Genomic DNA, 21,976 nt, shown 5'->3' with positions numbered 1-21,976 from the left:
TGCCGTTAAAGATTTAAAAAAAATATGTCAGTGCCTGGTTGTGGAAGAACAGTCGCCGAATAACCTTCCTTCGGATTGTGACTTTAGTAATGCGTGGTTGAAGTTTAGTTTTAAATTTTTAATTTGCAAAGTAAAACTTCCCCCACAAATTACCTACTTTTGAAGAACATCTAGGGCCTGTGATAATATAAGTCCCGTGCAAATCAGCATCTCTGTGATTTGGAGGCCTCATATATCATATTTCATCATTTTATCAAGGGATTCACCAGAATTTTGGCTGCCAAAAATGCCATTACCGGTTTCGGGTGAAAGAAAAAATTTCAGTTATTTTCATTCAAATGATTGTCCACCATATATAAACTTCTTATATGAGTTTAAGTTTGACTATAACTTGACTACAGTTATGCATATATGCCTGATAATTTGAGACCTACAATGTTTAGATGATTGGTAACAGTGACAAGGAAAATTATATTTGTTGTATTGTTTTAAAATAAGTTATCCTTAATTATTATGGTTTTAGTGTGTAATTAAAATAATTCAGTAAAAACTATTTCAAAGTTTTTAAAACAAATTTTCGGCCTAGTGCATCCTGAATTTTCGCAATCTGCTTCGGCCCAGAATTTTAATTCCGGTGCATCCCTAGTTTTATCCACCGTTAGCGAATAATGGAGAATGATTTGAATTGTTTCGGTTTTATTTCGGGTGCTGGGTCATATCCAAAAGTTACCGGGAGTCTCTCGTTTGTTTATTTGTCATAGAAATTCTCGTAACATTTGAGACCCGTTATCGCGAGCGGGACAGAAGATCATCGCGATCGCGGGTCTCAAATGATAAGAGAATTTCGATGACAAATAAACAAATGGTGAGACTCCCGGTAATTTTTGACTCGGTCTCAAAAGCTGACAGGTACGGTCATATAAGTCACGAAACGTATGAGCAGAACCCAGATGCATACAGACGAAGTTAAACAAAAGACTATTATTTAAATAACAAAAACAAAACCCACGATGGGGCAAAACAGAGACACGTATAACAAAACAGAAAACTTTCCACGAGGGGAACAACTCAGCTAGTAAATAATATGTCCAAAACACGAAATACACCAACAGAACTCACGGGGAGGAAACACACACACACACACACACACACACACACACACACACACACACACACACACACACACACACACACACACACACACACACACACACACACACACACACACACACACACACACACACACACACACACACACACACACACACACACACACACACACACACACACACACACACACACAGGGTAATCCAAAATCCGTCAGGCAGAGTAACGCAGGGCAAGACAAGTAATAACATACAATGAACCGACGAGGTGTGTGGGAAAACAGAGATACTAAATAGGGACAAGATAACGAGAGGAGATTGCGCAGGGACGGAGAAGGGCAGGTGACAAGACTTAACACTAATGGGAAATCAGACGGAGAAACAAGGAGGCGGAGCTAAACGAAAAACAGGAGGACACGCGGCGAATTATCAAAACATACCGCCACGTGTCTCCACATTAAACAAAACATACACACAAGACATGGTTCTGTAACAACCCTGTCCCAAGGCACGAAATCCAAGAACAGAAAGGACAGGATCGTCACAATATATCATTTAACACCATACAACTATAGTTTATACAAAATATACGCAAAGCCTTGCCATCACATCTGGGAAATAAGTCTGTAAATTTGAGTTAAATCACAGGCTTCATTTATCTCTTGCGAATGCGGCACATGAAATACAGATGTGGGGAGGTCATTTATAAATCACACGAGGTCCCAAGATAATACTAATCCTGTACGAATAGGGAGAATGTGTAACCTAACATTACTTCTCTAACCAAATTCACAGAAGGCTCCAACTAAGTTTACTACGCAAACTGCTGTCCAATCATAGCAGTGAGCGTTTACTTCCAATTTTCAATGCCCATTAAAACCAAGCGTTTGTCGAGCCGGTCTTAAAACCCAGGTAGAAAATACCCTATCACTTGTTTTTAATGTTAAAACCATGCAAACGTCATAAGTAGACCTCTTACAATAGTAGAAAACAATGAACAAGCCCAGTTCATGAGACCTTTAAAAACATACTAACTGCTTCAAAAATAATAATATAATAGCCTTGTACAAGTGTGTCTATGTGGACAGTGACTAAATCAACAGATGTATCAGAGTCCTGATAGAGTAATGTTCCTTGCTAGTAAGTTCCTATGTAAGCTTATCTTTTTGCACTCCCGCTAGTAGTCATTGCCTCACAAACAGTAACTGGTACCGCCTCAAGACCAAAAAATGTTTTTAGTTAGGATGCCCTCTTAAGCCTTTTCTTAATGATCCTTTGTCACTCATGAAATACAAATGCATTCAAATCATTAGCTTAATCATACAAAATATTTGTAATTTTCAGGTTTACTTTTGTAAATCTGCTTTTGAGTAATGTAATTTGGGTCAAATGACACGGCTAAAACGAATATTATCGTTTGTTTTAGATTTAAGGTTTTTAGGTTCAAATTGCTTTATTTTCCACATATCGTGAATTTCCTCTTTGCCCCACCTCTCTGAAACAAGTGGTGGGGTGTGGTTACAGGAGGCATTCAGGTCTCGGTCAATTTTAGATAGAATGCATGTTTTGTTTCCGACACTTACATTTTGGCAATTTTAAGTGCCTAATACATGCATGGGCAACTTATAACACACCAAGGACACAGAAAAACACGTATTCGCGCCATATGACCCTGTTAAAAGAGCTATATAAATATAGGCGTGTCCTATATATATATATATATATATTGGATGACTAGTAATTTCCTCCTTTTAAACTCTAGGAAAAAAAAAATATTACTTATAGCACCAAAATCAAGTAAACAGAATATCTCCGACTACAGCCTGCAAATTGAAAGCTGCACTGTTTCTCCAACAAATACAGTTAAAGACCTAGGCGTTATATTAGACGGCAACCTGTCATTTAAAAATCACATCTCAAATATCACAAAAACAGCCTTCTTCCACCTTAGAAATGTTGCCAAATTACAAAATAGTTTATGTGTTGCAGACGCAGAAAAGCTTATTCATGCATTTGTGACCTCACGGCTTGACTATTGTAATGCTCTACTTAGTGGTTGTACTGTATCATCGATAAACAAACTACAGTTAGTTCAGAATGCAGCTGCCAGAGTTCTTACTAGGTCAAGAAAATACGATCACGTAACCCCAGTTTTATCATCGCTTCACTGGCTACCCATTAAGTATCGTATTGATTTTAAAATTATTTTAATTACTTACAAAGCCCTGAACAGTTTAGCACCTACTTACCTAACCAAGCTTTTATCACGTTACAACCCATCACGCTCTCTAAGATCTCAAAATTTAGGACTTTTGACAACACCTAGAATAACAAAATCCACCAAAGGGGGTCGAGCTTTCTCATACGTAGCACCTAAACACTGGAATAGCCTTCCTGATACTATTCGAGGGTCAGACACACTCTCCCAATTTAAATCTAGATTAAAGACACATCTTTTCAGCCAAGCCTTCACATAATGCATAGTTAATTAACAGCAGCTACGCTAATTATTCTCTTTATTCTCTCTCCGCCTCTGCCTCGGGATGCCCACCCCGAGGTAGGAAGAAGTTCCACCGTGTCCAGACGACTGACAGATGCCCATCCCCAATTTGAGATTACGCCAGCTACAGCTGCAGACTGACTGACCATCCCAGCTCCATTTTAGGCAATTCCACCACCAGCCAAGAGAAATATGACCATCAGACCATCCCAGCTCAGACCACTACATCCCCAACCAAGCAAAGACGGACTATTTGTCTTATTAATACTGAAGTTACAATATCTGGTATTAAATGCTAGACTTAAATCACATGTCAGCAGTTTGAGTGCAGCTATGACACGTCAGAGGGGATCTGGCCCTCCCGGTTGAGCCTGGTTTCTCCAGAGGTTTTTTCTCCATTAATCAATCATTGGAGTTTGGGTTCCTCGCCACAGCAGGGCAGTGTTGGCCTGCTCACCGGGAGACTGCATTCATTCATTCATTTATTTAGAAATTAGATATTATTTATTAGAATGATCTTACTCGTTGTATAAACACCATGCACTGTGCTGTGTTCTAATTTATCTGTTTTTCCTGTTTGCCCCTGTAAAGCTGCTTTGAAACAATGCACATTGTGAAAAGCGCTATATAAATAAACTTGAATTGAATTGAAGATATATTTATAAAACTGTCAATTCTGGTCCTTGATTCTGATTGGCTGACTTAAGTTCTAAGCCGTTATATAATACCCTAATTTATAAAGGCTGACCAAATTACATAGCCTAAATATAACTTTAATTACTTTATTTTTTGAAACTTTGCTACGGATATGAAACAACCGTTTTATAAAAGCAATAAGCCCCGCAAAGCAGTGTGTTACAGTGTTACCCAGGGCTTCTGTGGGCTTATTGCTTTAATGTGTGTATTGTGTAATTCTCAAAATACTAAGAATTGACTTAGTCTAGTATAAAAGAAGCATAACTGTACAGAGAAAGCACAGAAATAAAGACAGTATTTAGCCACTTCCATGCCTGCAGAAACTGACAAACATCATGTTTTAGCGGGACATGGAATTTGTGCAAACAAAAACGAAGAGTTTAATTGGCAATTCATCCAGGGAATGCAACACTGTTGAAACAGAATTTGGGGGCAGTTGGTTTGTTTTCTTTCCTATTCTTATCGTCTGTCTGATCCAGCAGGACTGGAGTGATTAGTCTGTTTGATGTTGGCCTCTAAATCCCCAGGGATGTGCCCCCTTCCCTCCCACCCCCACTAGAGGCAGACTCGGACGAAGTCAAGAGATCTGCAGCTGCAGACGTGAAACAACGTAACCGGGCCTAGAACAAAGTCCTGTGGAACTCCTCAAGCCAGTTAAAAATGACTGTCATTGCACATTTTAGGATAAACACATGTCATAGGACCTGTTTTAAGGGTATTAGCTGATGCTGCAGTTTTTTTAACAGCTGTAGGGTCTCCATCTCACTAAAGCATGAATGGAAATATTCCTGAACTCGCCAACTTAATAAAGATGCTATCAGAAAATTAAAGCGGGAGCAGGAGGGCAAAAGACGGGCATTCAGAGAGGTTAAGACAACAACATCTACAACCTATTCCATTTTGAGTATTCAGAGATGAACTGTTCTTCTAATACACTCCATTTCCTCTGATTTTCAGACACACAGATGAAAGACGCAAACTTTGTATTTTTCCCATGTGTGTGGTGGCTCACTATGGCATTGCCACAGCAACGGGAAGTTAAACAATGCACCGATTCTCATTTGCATTTAGGAAGGGGGCTGCTCTTTGATGGGAAGGGGGCTCGGGACAAACAAACAGCACACCAGCTGTTTGCGTCTGCACACATGCATGTTCAAATCTAAAGACATATCAAAAGAGTGCACAAAACATGCACAAAATAGGCTACAAAAAAAACTTTTTTAAATATTAGATAGTTTCAAAGACTCCGTGACGTATACAGTACATGCATGAAAGTGTGTCCAACATGCCAGCCACCATGGTGAGAAGCCGGCATTTTATGCAGTTACATCTCGTTTAAATTTCACCGCTCATCCTGTGATCTCCGCTATCAGACGGTGCTCTCTTGATGTGAGCGCTGGCTGTATGTTTGAAGTTCCGCACTGACTTTAAAGTGGAGAAAGGAGGCTGAACGGCAAGCAGGTATCAGACCGGGAGACTGGGTGCTTGTTAGCCCAATGACTGTTTAATTAGCTTGATGAGGACGGCAGAGTAAATGCCTCTGCCTATTGACACAAATGGGCATCTGTGTTGTTCATTGCTCATGCTGAGCTAATATATTCAGCCTAAGCTCTGTGCGTCTGGAGCGCTAACGCCGACATCAGATAATGGCACTCGTTTCATCTTGACAATTTAAAGCCAGAGCAGAGGGGGAAAAAACAATTCTGCAGATGAAAGGAAACGCTGGGTTGTATAGAACATGAAACACAAAACATCCTGGAACGTTTTTAAATTACATTCATGGCAATGTCAAACAGACCTGATTTCTTGGTTAAAAAGTCTCATCTTTTACACCATTGAGAAATAACTGCCGTCATTAAATTAATTGAGATTTCATTGCCGGAAATACAGTATAACGCAAGCAGATGATGGTGTTTGTGGTAATGTTTAATAAAAAGAAACGTACATTTGAACTTGTAACTCCAGGTCTGACATTACTAATGCCAAAAGCAATTGGTTCTCGCATGTCACATCACTGCTTTGAAACACAATTTTGTAACAATGTACTAACAGATGAACTGACAATGATCAATACTTCAACAGCATTAATAATCATAGTTTAGGTTCATTTAAGCATTCATAAATACGTCCATTTCACTGCCCAGTCTAAAATGGACAATTGTTAACTTTAAGAAACATAAAAAATGCCCACTGTTAATCTTAAAGTAACCATTAAATAAAAAAGGAAAATTCTAAGTGTTTTACAGTGTAGCAGTGATTATTATAAATGATTTATCCGTGCACTTATTCTTTTCAAAAAATTAACTCCCACTTGTAATCTTTAATCAAAAACGTTATTGTAGTAGAGTAGGCGGGGCGAGACCGTGGTTCGAGTCCGGTGAGTAATTGTGAATTAGCGCCAGCTGTGCGCACACCGGGCTCGAATCACGTAGGAGATGGGAGCATAAAAGGAACGAGCGACCGGACCGTCGAGGAGAGAGGACCGGGCCCGAACTTGTGTTATGTTTGTATTTATATTTATGTTCATGTTTTGTTCGCCGGCGGTCGTCCGTGAGGGGCCGCCGGCTGTTTTATTAATTTATTAAATGTATGAAATGTCTTCCGGTTCCCGCCTCCTTCCTTCCATTTTATTGAGATTTGTTACAGTTATGCTTCTCTCCCCCTTTCAACAACAATCTTTACCCCATGACGTCAGCAACAACAAAAGAGGTAGGACTGTACTGACTGTCCAATGGCTAGGTATTTTTAGCCCTCCCCTCCAGGCCCATCTTACAACAAACCAATCAAGAAGGGAAGGGCAAAATAAAGCAAAGCCTTTGTTCTCATTTCAGAAGCCGTTTCACTCGGATATACGTAAGTCACGATGTGAAAAAGTCAAACGCAACTTCCATTTCACTTGCAACTTCCAACTTTAAACATTAACAAATGTTAACAAATTAATATTACCTTATTGTTAAGTGTTACTATTGAACATTTTTGTGTTTTATGGATGAAAATAAACTGCATGGGGTAAATAACTAATGACAAATGTTACAGACAATAATTTTTACAGTTGGTACCAACAAATATCATATGAAAAACTGAGTACACAAACGTGCTTAAAATAAATACCGGCCTGATTAAAGAACTATAGTCCATTATCACCAATGTATCTTACAGACGAACAAGCAATAATATAATGCATTCTATATATTTCTTCTTTATACTTTTTCTTTGCTAACATGTACTGTAAAGCTGCTTTGTAACAGTGCAAAATTGCTATAAAAAAGTGCTACAGAAATAAATTTGAATTGAAGTAAACTAAATTTGTAGATAACTATTCTACAAGAAATGCATTAATATGTGTATGATCATAAAGTAGTTGTGTCCCAAATGACACATTATACACTGGACTTAAACTATGCACTACACAGTCTACCAACTATAGTTCACATTTTAGTTGGGTAGTATCGTCTCAAATGGAACACTTAATGATTTTACACTAATAGTAAAGGCTGTAAAAAGTTTGACATTGTAGGTCTACAAGGATAAATGACGTGAAACGCATTACACATTGCGTGTCAATAACAATGAATTTGTTCATTGCAGTTTTGACGTAATATTTATCTGGCTGGACCAACATGAGCTCAGTCCCCGTCAGACTGATGTGTAATCATATCTACAGATTAATTCTATTGGCGTAAGCTAAACTGAGACTGTTAAGTGCATGAAGTGTCCAGCATTCTACACTTCATGGCCGAAACCTCATTTTTCACGACTAGTTACTGCCAAGAGTGTGATATACAACAAAAAACAGCAAACAATGAGCTCATCGCTGGGGCCCGATCCAGCCTGATTTTACTCATTTAATCAGACTTGGAACATTTCCAGCACTGTTTAGACATCGCAAATGGATCAACTTCCAACAATGGCGGTGGGCATGACGATTAAATGGGGGCCATATGAACTGAAAGAGGGTCTAGTGAAAATCTTCCTCAGAACACTGTTCTAACCACTTCCACATCTCCCGCTGCATTCCTGCGGTTGGGAACAGGCTCCGGGAGCACAGGCAGAAACCCCACGCTAGCTCCACATCTAAAGGAACTGCTGAGGGCCGGGAGATGGCCTTCCCAAAACAGGACTTAGAGCAGGGCCTCTTCCACTGCCCCGTAATCCAGTCCAGACCACAGCATTGCTCACATTCTGTTAGCACACAACAATCCCAGAGTACTGCTGGACATTCCAGCTGCCGAGGGGAATATTGTCCTTCTGGTGTTTAGACGAAATGGGAATTGATATCGGAACACATTTCCCAGTTATATATGACATTGAAAATAATGCAGGATTTAGTCCTTTGGGAATTGGTTAAATTAAAATTCGGACAATGAAAGGCTTTGTAAAGACCACCATTGCTTTTCCTATCGTTTATACAAACCTATCCATACAACAGACATAAATATTCCATCAATACATTAGGCTTATGGAATGGAATGAGGTGTGTTATTACCTATGCTATTTTCCAAGTTTACCTTTTGGTGTGGATAATCGTTTGCATCCTGGTTTGCAACTAGTGGTTTGCAAAAGCTAAAATCACCAAGGCACACCATTGTTTTCTCAAAATACAACATGAATTCAGAGAATAAACCGCAACTTTATACTCACACATAAAATCCATCTTGAGTTTCTTATTACAGGGGTTCTTGAAAACTAGCAATTTCAGGAAAGGTAAGATAACAGGTGTTCGGCTGTTACTATTTGAGATTATAAGGGCAAATAAAACAAATCCAATATTTAATTTCATGATCACTTTAAAGTCCACGTGAAATAAAAATGAAAATGCCTTTTTTTCCTGAAATATTGCAGTGTTTATTGTAAATAGTTTATCAATGTGGGTCATTCTCTTTAAAAAATCGTGGCCTAAATCTGAAAATGCACTTCCTTCCTTTAATGATTATCCATCATAAATGAAGTATGTAAGACGGCTTGGGCAAGCATCCCTTAACTCCTCCACTTCAACTGTCAATCTGCTTGCCAGTTCCATTTCAAAAGGCAACGGCTGTTTTTATACATCCAAAAAAATGCCAGAGAAAGACAAAAGCAACGGCCACTTTTTTTCTTATTAGGAATCCCAATTCACTGGGAAATGCGTCAAAATACGGAAGTAAAAACGACAGCACCAACAGAATTCCTAGAGGTCAACAGCAACCATAATTAAACACACCTGATGTAATCAATGTCTTCAGGATTACTAGAAACATCAGAGCATGTGTGTGTTGGAGCTGGTTGCAGCTAAACTCTGCAGAGCTGCGTCCCTCCATGAACTGAGTAGAGAAACATCCTACCTTATCTGTAACCATAAAGGTTTCAATTAAGATTCCACTTACAATATGTTTATTTGTCAAAACTTTAAGAATGCTTTTGTAATTTTTTTCCATTATATCACATGCAGAGATTTGGGTGTGCTCTTTTGTCCTGGGCCAACTCACCTTAACAACACTCTAGTAACCACTGTGACACAATGACTCAGGTTTTCATCATATGAAAACCCCCCTTTTTCTGTGTTTAAATTCTATAATCGGGTTCCCGGTGCATCTAACAACCCAGAAAACGTGAAAAATAAGAACCCAGTAAGTTTGTTTTATTTGTGCCTTTCTCTGGAAGCATGTGAGAATTCGAGCTGTTCAGATTTAGCTCCGGTTGTGATGTTCAAAGCGGATTTTCTTATAGTGTTACCGCCCCTTAATCTATACAGTTCCACCCACCGCACTCCGCCATTGTTGTTTCACAGGCAACAGCGCTATACGTGACGCCATGGCTAAAGTTCGTGGACAACATGCAATGTAGTCGCTGCAGAGAGTCCAATCCTAGGAACAGACAGGGGTGAATTTATTTTATTTTTAGTGGAAATCCATCATAAACCACAAGTTTAGTCTACATAGACGTTTAAGTCGAAACTAACTGCAGATGAATTCAGGAAATACAATGAAGCTAGACCATTGCCATGGCAGTACTATGTGTGTGTTGACAAGCCGGAAGGAAGGGTGGTGGGTTTCGCTGTAACTCATTATCATTTAAAGAGACATGCACCAAAACGGGTTGCTGTGAGCAGAGCTGTTTTTGACGAGGCAAGAAGGGTTTTGTTTACACAGCCATTGAGTGTTTTTAAGCAAAATATGTTCCAGAAATTTCACGAAGACCCTAATAAATCATACCAACTTGTTGAAAGTGTTTATCTGAGGAACCCTTTAAAAACACCATGAAACAGAAGTTGCGATTGAAATAAATTATTGATTTGTTGTAAGTTGGGCCTGCAGGGGAGGGCTAAAATACCTGGCCATTGAACAGTCAGTACAGTCCTACCTCTTTATTTTTGCTGACGCCATGTGGTGAAGAGTTGTTGTTGTTGAGAGGGGGAGAGGAGCTTAACCTTCTTGATTATAGTGAGATTTTAAATGCAAATTAATTTTGGTGTGCACGGATGAATCATTTATAATAATCACTGCAACTCTGAGTAAAACACTTAGAATTTTCCTGTTTGATTTCATGGTGACTTTAAGGGCCCTATCTTGCACCCAGCGCAATTGACTTTGTACACCGACGCATGTGTCATTCCTATTTTGCACCCGCGCAAAGCGCGCTTTTCCCTCCACAGAAGCACGTCGCTAAACTAGTGAATGAACTTGCGCTCCCTGGGCGGTTCAGCGCAAAAAAGGAGGCGTGTTCCGGCGCAAACAATACCTGGTGCTATTTTGCTGTTCCATTAAACAATTGCGCCACTGACCAGAAAAAACCTAGTCTAAAGTCAGTGGCGCGTTGCGCGTTGTTCATTATGCTATTTTAAGGGCGCATGCTTGACCATAATGTATAGCATGCACAACGCGCATACACTTTGCTCATGTAATCTACACAGATGTAACAGTTATTTTTGCAAATCATAAATTGTGTCACTAAAAAAATATTAACACATGAGATGACGGAAATCATTGCGGTGTCCTCTGCTGGCGTCAGGTCCTGAGTAGAGGCAGATCCAACTCCCGTAACACGGCGTGCCCGATTGATGCTGGCAAGCTTGGACTTTCCCCGTCTTCTGATGTCATTGTAGCGCTTGCGTCACTGGTGCGACGTCCTGGGGATGCCAGCTGATGAAACAATTGTGGCTATTTCCTCCCACGTCTGTTTAACCGACGCTATTTTGGGTGGGTTTCTCCCATCCCCATACAACACAACTTCTCTGTCTTTCACTGCTCTTACAAGAACATCAGTCTCCTCGGCTGTGAACCGCTCCTGGCGTGCGCCTGGTAAATACGCCATAATAATAGCAATCCATAATGGAACTAGCGCACCTGCTTTTAAAGGGAATGTTGGATGACGCTCTGATTGGTTTATTCCCCGTTACGCCCAAACCACATCTATGAATAATGAAGCTACTTCAGACCAACCCATTTTAGATTTGCGCCGGGCGCAAGAGCCATTTATCCCGCCGGGAAAATAGCAACAGCGCCGAGACCCGCCCACAGAGTTACTTGCGCTTTGCGCTTTGACACTTGCGTTTCAGATCGTTAAAATAGGGCCCTAAGAGTTAAGAAATTAGGAACCACTGAAATAAGAAACTAAATCAGGATAATATTGTTTATTTTAAAGCGTTAAAGAAATTTTAATAAGATAAGATATAAAATAATTTGGATTATATGAAATCTCCAAACTAGTCTATAGTAACATATAAACTTATCTGTCTAAAAACTTTTTATCAATCAAACTGCAGTTGGTTTGTTTTGATTTGAGCCATAATTACAAAAGAAATACAGGTTACTTACACAATAAAAACATGATAAAAGAACAAGATTTTCAGATTTTTTTAAAGGGGTCATATGAGAAGGCTAAAACAAATATTATTGTTTCTTTTAGATGTAATGCAGTGTGTACACTTTATTTTAAGGTTCAAAAACACAGTATTTTCCACATACTGTGCATGTTTGTATCTCCTTTTTGCTCTGCCTCTCTGAAATGCACAGATCTTTTACAAAGCTCATAACTCTAAAAAAAAGCGAGGTGTGCTATGATTGGCCAGTTAACCAGTGCGTAGTGATTGAGGGAATACCGCAAACGTGTGATGGAAATGTAACACCTCTTACCATATTTGGAACATGCATGGGCAACATATAACACACCAAAGACACAGAAAAAAACGTTTTCGCGCCATATGACCCTTTAAAACAGAGTTCTCTCTCTTTGGAAATAATATTTTCATACATAGATTTGGCTCACGCTTTTGTCCAAAGCGACTTAATGCTACACATTTATAGGTACTGTTAGTGCAACCTCTGGGGACTGAACCTGTGACATTCAAATTGTTATTACCAATTGAACTACTAAAATCTCAATATCTGCAGATTTAAAGCAAATACAGCAGAATTCTCTGGAACACTGTTTTCAGACCTAAATGCATCATCGAATGAAGCAAAATATTGAATTAACACACAGGGGCGAAATGTGTAAAACGTGTGAATGACAAGATTTTAAATTCAGTTGAAATCTGCAGGCACGGATTACACGTCGGCCTACACATCACAGCAGCACGCTTGTGGTATGCAAATGAGTAGAAGTTACCTGAGCGTCTCCTTCATGGTGATGATCCTCTTTCTGCCATCAGTTCGCTCCTTTACCAGCTCAGCCTGGAGTATCTGCAGCTGTGACAGGACGACAGGTGTCAATCCATCAACACGCTTTATCAGCACATCTAAACCGATCTCATTTTGTAAAGGTCAGAGGTCATCTGCGAGCAGCCGCCGGCAGACGGCTAGCCTGCAGGTGCATGGAGCCTCTGCTATGCAGATGTGCACTTGACAGGGCTCTGGCCGCCTGTCCAGCTTTATGAGGGAACTGGCCCTTTGAAGGCAACGGCCAGGTGTCAGAGACTGATCTTAAAACTTATCTTCACTTGATTGTGTCGACCCAATTATTAAAGCAGCTTTTTATGACAGCGCTGAGGCTTTGAAGGGTCTTGAAAGGGGGTGCTGGGTAACAGGAGTTATAAAGTCTCGTAAGTGAGTGAGCAGGGCGGTCGGCCTGAGTCTGGATGCAGAAAAAAGGGGGGGAAACATCCTCTAGGCCCATAAGGCTGTTGTGCTGTGACACTTTACAGCCTCAATCTTTACATCATCAAAGTGAACAAGGGCAGAGCAAAGCTTGAGGGCAGAGCAAAGCTTCAATGTCTAACTAAATGGCTTGCTTTGCTTTATACTACTGTTAAAAGAAAAGTGATGATTAGAAACACTGGTCACTATCTCAAAATGATCTTTTGCGAGTTGTAGCTTAAATAAAACATAATGTTAATGTGATTCAAAAGAAACATTAAAAGCAATAAGCACATTTACAGAGCAGTGTTCAAAAGACCAAAATTTGTTAAATTTGTATTTAATTTGCTGTTCTTAAAGATGAACATTCTTTCATGAATTACTCACTCTCTAGTTGTTCCAAACCTGTATAAATATCTTTGTATGGTTGAACACATAGAAAGATATTTGGACGGATGCTTGTAACCCAACAGATGGTTGGCCACAATTGACTTCCATAGTAGGACATTATATGGCTTAATGGTCAAATAAAATAAATAAAATGAAATAAAATGTGAGACCTTTTTATCAGAGCTGTGTTGGAGGTCTGTCATCTCCTGTTGCATCTTAGTCTCTTGTTCCTAAAGAAAACAGAAATGAGTGTGGACAAGATGATCATATCACTGTGAGCAATTTCACTGTTTTACATGATTTGCCAGTGCCCACACACACCTATTCATGTGACGTATGGAAATGATGACATGAATCGATTCAAGCCCTGAAACATAATCATCTTGATCTGAATATGGACTGCTGCACTTTAAACACATTCCTCTGCAGATTATTTGCATGAAAAGGGATTTGTTGTCAAGACAGAATGACTTCTTGTTTGAACTGTCAATAGAGAATGTGAATCTGTCGTCATGCCCTATGTTGCATGATGCAGTGACGCCGCCATCTTGGGAGGATCATATTCCCCTGCTATTATTGTTTTGATATGTAAAGCTACTTGTTGTGTTTGATATATGGATATAATCGAAAGTCAAAGAACCAGGGGCTTTTCCTGAACAACTCTGTGTAATGCTATAGTAGTTTTTAAAACAGCAATTCAGACCTACCGTAGATATTTTTCCTAATCAAACAAGAAAAACAAAACACTGCATTTAATGCACAAGCAGCCCTCCTCCCAAGATGGCTCAACATTCAAAGAGGCTGACGTCGATTGACAAGCTCATAAATCACATCAGATTTTCAAAAGCTACACCAACCCAGCAGGTAACATGTGGGGATCTGATGCTTACCACAATATCAGTGGCTAATGTTTAAAGCAATCTAAAAAATACAGGCCTTTTAAAGAGAGGACATGTATGAATGGTGTGTAAGTACTGACTCTGAGCTGTCTCTGTCTCTTCTTTTCAGAATCCTGTATCTGTTGTTTAAGAAAAACCACCGTCTGCTCCATATCCTCAATGACCTCTGAAGCCTGACCGAAACACACAATACACCACAAAATGCTTGAGTGCTTATATCACAAACACAGATGCTACTGTTCTCTGTTCTCCCAGAAACAAAACAAAAAAAGCGTGATGCAGTAAAGCATGTTTCGGTGTGAGGATAGATACAGTACCTTGGTTACAGATTTGTCGTGCTCCTGCTGAAAGTGGCTCATGTCAGCTGTATGTTTTTCCTGAAGTTTCTGAAGTGTGTCTTCATGTAGCTCTCTCATTTGCTCTATCTCCCTCTGCAGGGACACATTCCTGAAGCACACAAATTCCATATCATGGGGACACACGTTAAGATACAAAGATACAGGCCCAATGGAGAGTGAGTGAGCTACATACATGACCTTCATGAGATACTCAAGTCTTAAGAGACTATTATACATGTACATGATAACATGCTGCCTATAGTTTTAAAGAGCACACGCACAGTATGAAGGCTAAAAATGAGACCTGTGTGGAGGTAGTTCTCAATGCTTTCTTTAAGAGGACTCAGGGTTCAGATCTCTGCACCTGCGATGTGACGTATATCTCAGCGTGTCAGGCTGGACGGCTGTTTGTCTCTGTACTATACCTGTGATTGGCCTCTTGCAGCTCAGCGCTGATGGAGGCGATGTGGACCTCTAGCTCAGCTCTATCCAGTGTGATCTTCTGCCGGAGCAAGTTCCCGTTTTCCACCTCCACTGAGAGCCGTTCCACCCGTGCCTCCAACTCCTTCAGCATCTTCTCCTGCATACAGACAACCTTGAGGCTTTCATTATCAACCTCTTCATTTCAGCCAAACAGGCTCAACATTAACGCTTGTTCGCTTGTCTGGGACAAGTGAATGTTTTCTATGGGAAAATCAGATCGAACAAGTAACTGGAAAAAAACCGTGCTTGGAAAACTCTGTCTATGCTAAGAACAATAAGAATATGTGCTGAGACAGAGCTGCGTGTTTGTGTGTGACATATACATTGAGGAATATAATTATTTGATCCCCTGCTCTTTTTGTAAGTTTACCTGCTTAAAAAGAAATGTAATTTTTATGGTAGGTTTATTTTAACTGATAGAGACAGAATATTAAACAAATCAGGGGAAAGAATGTTATATAAAGGTTATAAATTGATTTGAATTTCAGTCAATTTAAGTACTTCAGCTAAAGGAAATCGTAGTACCCTTGCAGAAAATTGATTAACTGTAGTAAAGACTGTAGTATTCTATAGTAAGATTCGAAAACACCATAGTATCTAGGAATTTTACTGCAGTTTCCAATAGTAAATAAAACTATATTGAACTACAGTAATTTATCTGAACAAATTAAGAGTTGGGTTGCAAAATGAGATAATTTTTTTCAAAAAATTGTTTTTTACTGTTATCATGTTTTTATTGTAAGAATAAATTACACAGAACTTGGAAAAAATAAAACAAATTTAGGTTAACTAAGATTGATATGGCCCTAATTTATCCATCTCTATGTAACATTAATGTCATCTTCCTATTCCTGTGATTAACTGCACTTGCATGTTCCCCAAAGTTTAAAATCGTTTTTAATACACAAATATGGTTTAAGTCAATATGTCATAGTTTTTATGTGCTTTTTTTAGGATTTTTTCTCACTTTAGATTTTATGGACCCTAGTTTGCTAATAACTTCATATCAAAAGGATCTCTTGACTGCACAAACTACAGGTTTAAAGTACCCTTCCCAACATTTATTTACAATTCAAAAAAGCAATGCAGACCTGCTCACGTGCAAGTTCTTTTGTAGATGGTGACAGTTCAGCAGTTCAGTTACATTGAGCTTAAACAGTTTTCTTACGACATTTATCCTCACCACCCTATCCACCGTCAAAGATCATCTGAGATCATCTTTTAAACAGCTTCAAATCCCAAGCACATGTGGATCTCTCTCTTTTTTTTTTTAACAACTCTGAGCGTGCTGAGATGGAAAAAATATGAAACAGGTCAGCAGCTACGCAAGGGGCTCAGCTCTCAAAGAAGATCTGGGATGGTCTTAATTTGAAAAGAAAAACCTGTCTGACGAAATTTATGAGGACGGGACAGCTGAAGCCCTTAAAACGAAAGCAGTACAGATGTTGTGAGTGGAGATCTCTGTCAGTGTCTGGTGCGTGGTGAATGGAATGCAGGCTGATATGAATGATGATGACAGATTATTGATTAATGATACACAGCTCTGATGATGAGAGTGGCCAGTGTTGAAAAGCACAGCTTTCTGATGACAACGTCAGTGTCAAAACACTGGAAAATGGCCCTTTGTTGACATGAGAAAGAGCAGCGCTTGTGCTCTGACGCATGCTGACAATTAATCCACTGACCCGATAACACACAGCACATGAAAAACACTGCCGCCTGCCCACAGCCTCAGCTATCTGCAAAACCATCTCGATCTCACATGAATACTCTCTCTGTCGTTTTCTAAGTGCATTACATTTACATGTATGCGTTTGGCAGATGCCTTTATCCATGGTGATTTACAGAACATGCGCGCTACACGTATTATCACGTGTGATCCGTGGGAATCGAAACCATGAAACGACGGTAGATCTTTTACACAGTTAAAGTGGTGTTGTCTGTGTTCTCATTTACCAGGCAAAAATCATAAACAGTTACAACACAAAAAGGTGCCAAACCCCATGTTTACATATTGAGGGATTGTGTTTAGTGGTGTTACTATACCTACGGCGATTGAAATGTTTGCTTAAGCAAACACCACTGAAAAAATAAAAAGTCAATGTGATAGTAGTCTCTGGCTGTCAAACTGCTCAAGTGAAATCTAGATGGGACACGTCTTTATCCTCTAAATCACTCATGCCCTCATGTGAGAAAGCACGTCTCAGCGGACAGAGGGATGTTACCTGTGAAAGCGCACGCTTCACAACAGCAGCGGATGTGCCTTTCTGCATGCATGCATGCATACCCATACACACTAAGACCGTCCCCGAGGCTACACATCAACATGCGAGTAGAAATATAAGCAAATAAAAGTAGATGCCAATTTGATCGAAAGATTTATTGATGCAAAAACCAACCTCATGTGCTAGATTTTACAATAACATTTTGTAATTTTATCACCTGTTGTAATCAAGTTTCCTTGCACACACAAAAAAAAGTTCATCCTTTCAATGACCTTAGATGTAAACAACTTAAATACCATCACTTTCAAGCATGATACCTTTTGTATCCATCCTTATTTCATGATTGTTTTGTTTGTTTAATAAATCATTACTAAATGACATTGTGCTATATATGAATCAAATGGATCTCTCAAAGTACCTTGTTTATGTTATTATTAGATAATAGTAAGATAATAACAATACGATCAAAATAATTATTATATTATTTGGCACATCTCTGATGGAATTTCTGTGATGTAGCCGTAGACCAGAACCTATTAGAGTAGCCTGAAATTAAAGAAGTGAATTTTCTGTCCTCTATACCTTATGCAAATAACCCGATTGACTTTGCTCTGGGAATAATATCTCACGAGCTGACAGTCTCATTAATCTTTTCATTCATATCGTGGAAATAAAGTTTGTTTTTTATAAAAAATTTAAAGTTTTAGAGCAAAATGAGTGGGGGTAAAAGTTTTGACAAATTTTTGTCTGAACTTTCACTTTAAAGATGGGGTAACATGCTATTTCAAGCATTCTGACTTCTTCACATGGTTTAACATGCTGGCTTCTTATGTTTAACATGGTTAGCTTGTTAAAAAACGAGTTGGACATATGACGTAGTATTTCTGTGCTCGATACACTCCCTCAGCACTCTCAGCATTTTTATAAGTCTGGATCCCCGTTTCGTAAAATGGATCCTATTCCTTTTATTGGCCATTCTCTCAGAAAAGCACGCCCACCGAGTAAATGACCATGCCCACACGTTACCATGAGAGAAAGAGCACACTGCTTCACTGGACTGATGGAAGTTTAGCTACAGTTGAAAGAAAAAGTATGTGAACCCTTTGGGCTTACTTGGATTTCTTCATAAATTGGTCATAAAATGTGTTCTGATCTTCATCTAAGTCACAACAATAGAGAAACACAGTATGCTTAAACTAATACCGCACAAACATTATACGTTTTCATGTTTTTATTGAACACAACATGTAAACATTCATAGTGCTGGGTGGAAAAAGTATGTGAAACCCTAGGCTAATGACTTCTCCAAGAGCTAATTGGAGCCAGGAGTCAGCCAACCTGGGGTCCAATCAATGTGATGAGATTGGATGTGTTGATTAAAGCTGGCCTGTCCAATAAAAAACACACACCAGTTTTGAGTTTGCTGTTCTGAAGAAGCGTTGTCTGATGTGAACCATGCCTCGCACAAAAGAGCTCTCAGAAGACCTACGATCAAGAATTGTTGATTTTCATAAAGCTGGAAAGGGCTACAAAAGTATATCTAAAAGCCTTGATGTCCATGTGTCCATGGTAAGACACATTGTCTGCAAATGGAGAAAGTTCAGCACTGTTGCTACACTCCCTAGGCGTGGTCGTCCTGTAAAGATGACTGCAAGAGCACAGCACAGAATGCTCATTGAGGTGAAGAAGAATCCTAGAGTGTCAGCTAAACACTTACAGAAATCTCTGGCACATGATAACATTTTTGTTGACAAATCTACAATAAGGAAAACATTAAACAAGAATGGACTTCATGGGAGGACACCACGGAGGAAGCCACTGCTGTCCAAAAAAAACATTGCAGCACTTTTGAAGTTTGCAAAAGAGCACCTGGATGTTCCACAGCACTACTGGCAAAACATTCTGTGGACAGATGAAACCAAAATTGAGTTGTTTGGAAAGTACACACAACGCTATGTGTGGAGAACAAAAGGCACAGCACACCAACATCAAAACCTCATCCCAACTGTGAAATATGGTGGAGGGGGCATCATGGTTTTGGGCTGCTTTGCTGCCTCAGGCCCTGGACGGATTACTGTCATCGATGGAAAATGAATTCCAAAGTTTATCAAGACATTTTGCAGGAAAACTTAAGACCATCTGTCCGCCAACTGAAGCCTAACAGAGGATGGACGATGCAACAGGACAACGACCCAAAGCATAGAAGTAAATCAATAACAGAATGGCTTCAACAGAAGAAAATACGCCTTCTGGAGTGGCCCAGTCAGAGTCCTGACCTCAACCCGATTGAGATGCTGTGGCATGACCTCAAAAGAGCGATTCACACCAGACATCCCAAGAATATTGCTGAACTGAAACACTTTTGTAAAGAGGAATGGTCCAAAATTTCTCCTGACCGTTGTGCAGGTCTGATCTGCAACTATAGGAAACGTTTGGTTGAGGTTATTGCTGCCAAAGGAGGGTCAACCAGTTATTAAACCCAAAGGTTCACATACTTTTTCCACCCTGCACTATGAATGTTTACATGTTGTGTTCAATAAAAACATGAAAACGTATAATGTTTGTGCGGTATTAGTTTAAGCAGACTGGTTTTTTTTTCTATTGTTGTGACTTAGATGAATGTAACACATCTCCATTAAAAGGAAGGAAGGAGTCGGGAACCGGCAGACATTAAACACAAAGTTTTAATGTTAATAATAACAGCCGGCGGCCCCTCACGGACGACCGCCGGCGAAATAACATAAACAACAAATATAAATATAAATACAAACGTAAAACAAGTTCGGGCCCGGTCCTCTCTCTTCGACGGTCCGGTCGCTCATTCCTTTTATATGCTCCCATCTCCTACGTGATTCGAGGCCGGTGTGCGCACAGCTGGCGCTAATTCACAATTACTCACCGGACTCGAACCACGGTCTCGCCCCGCCTACTCTACTACATACCCCCATCACCCCTCACAGGCCGGGGGGTACCCCCGCGACTGTGCAAGCTCCCTCCCCCTCCTTCGGGAGCCCTCGGAGCGACCGGAAAGAGAGAGGGGAGAGAGGAAAAAAAATATATAGTCCGGTTCCCTGACATGCTGCCGCTTGTTCCTCAACCAGCCAGAGTACTCTTTCGCGGTGCCTTGCGGTGGCCCTGGGGCTTCGGTGGACGGCTCGACCGTCCGCCCCCTGGCGGCCGGCGGTGGCTCCTCGTTAATCTGGGAGTCGGGGCGGGTTCCCGGTCCCCTGCTCCGCCCCCTTGGGCGGACGGACGCAGGCTCCGGCCTCTGGCGGGCGGTGGCCGCACTCGGCGCTTCCGCCCCCTGCTCCTCCCCCTCGGGTGACGGACGCAGGCTCCAAGTAAGCCCAAAGGGTTCACATACTTTTTCTTTCAACTGTATGTTTGTTTGTTCAAGGCATTTCAGAGCAGGAAGTTATATAAATGGTAGATATAATGCTGGATTTGGAGATGGTTTGAAACTGATAGATGGTGCGGGCGCAGAGCCGTCCAAACTAAGTCATATGTCTGTGTTTTGTTGGCAATCAGCGTGTACGTGCATAATGTAAACAACATGAAGGGAAAATTCGATGATGTATGGTTTGCTTATGCTTTAGATCCGTCACCCCTGCCTGCCTCAAGGTGCTCGTCTTTTTCCGGAAATAATCGTTTAGCTGTATCTACCTTTTATAAATTTGATCAAACTAAATTCTCTTCGAAGATATGAAGTTTGCAATACTACTCTATAGGTACTCAAGATTAATATGAGATTGGCAGAAACTGTGTGTGTTACCCCATCTTTAAGTGAGAGACAATATTATATGAGTAAGGCAAGTAGGTTAACGCAAAATATCCTAGTTTCACAAGCTTCATTTCATATGTGATGTACAGTTTGTGTTTTGCAAACTCAAATCTTATCGCAAGGGGAACCATAGTGTGCTTTAGTGTAAACTTTCTGTTTAAGGTAAAGTAAGATGAACTGTCAACATATTCAGATCTGGTGACCTAAATCAACTCAACTCAAATGATAACACATCAGATTATAAGGTAACTGCAAATGCAATTTAAGTACTAAGATCTCTTGCCACCAGTTTGACACACTAAATTTATGCATTTCTTTGTTCTGCTAAACAAAAAAGAAGATATTTGGAAGAATGTCAGCAACTGAGCAGATCTCATCCCCCATTCACTCCGATAGTATTTATTTTCCCTATTATGACAGTCAATGGTGGAGGATTTGTTTTGTTGCTGGCATTCTTCCAAATATGTGTATATGTGTTCATCACAACAAAGCAATGTCTACAGGT

General features: G+C 40.0%; 1 protein-coding gene across 6 annotated transcripts in view; it reads right to left on the bottom strand.

The window, feature by feature from the left end:
- The window catches only part of LOC130426944 (axin-2), a 194,732-nt gene that overhangs the window by 134,369 nt on the left and 38,387 nt on the right, over window positions 1-21,976 (bottom strand). For all 6 annotated transcript variants that reach the window (XM_056753959.1, XM_056753960.1, XM_056753961.1 and 3 more), the window contains exons 13-17: window positions 15,408-15,562; window positions 14,962-15,091; window positions 14,725-14,817; window positions 13,916-13,975; window positions 12,889-12,968 (exon numbers count right to left, since the gene is read on the bottom strand). In XM_056753959.1, coding sequence (XP_056609937.1) covers window positions 12,889-12,968; window positions 13,916-13,975; window positions 14,725-14,817; window positions 14,962-15,091; window positions 15,408-15,562 — 518 coding nt within the window. The remainder of the gene's footprint in view (window positions 1-12,888; window positions 12,969-13,915; window positions 13,976-14,724; window positions 14,818-14,961; window positions 15,092-15,407; window positions 15,563-21,976) is intronic.

This window comes from Triplophysa dalaica, chromosome 7 (assembly GCF_015846415.1).
Source record: "Triplophysa dalaica isolate WHDGS20190420 chromosome 7, ASM1584641v1, whole genome shotgun sequence".
In the NCBI taxonomy this organism is placed as follows: Eukaryota; Metazoa; Chordata; class Actinopteri; order Cypriniformes; family Nemacheilidae; genus Triplophysa; species Triplophysa dalaica.
The sequence above is the reverse complement of the archived record's forward strand: the minus strand, read 5'-3'. Positions and strand labels throughout refer to the sequence as shown.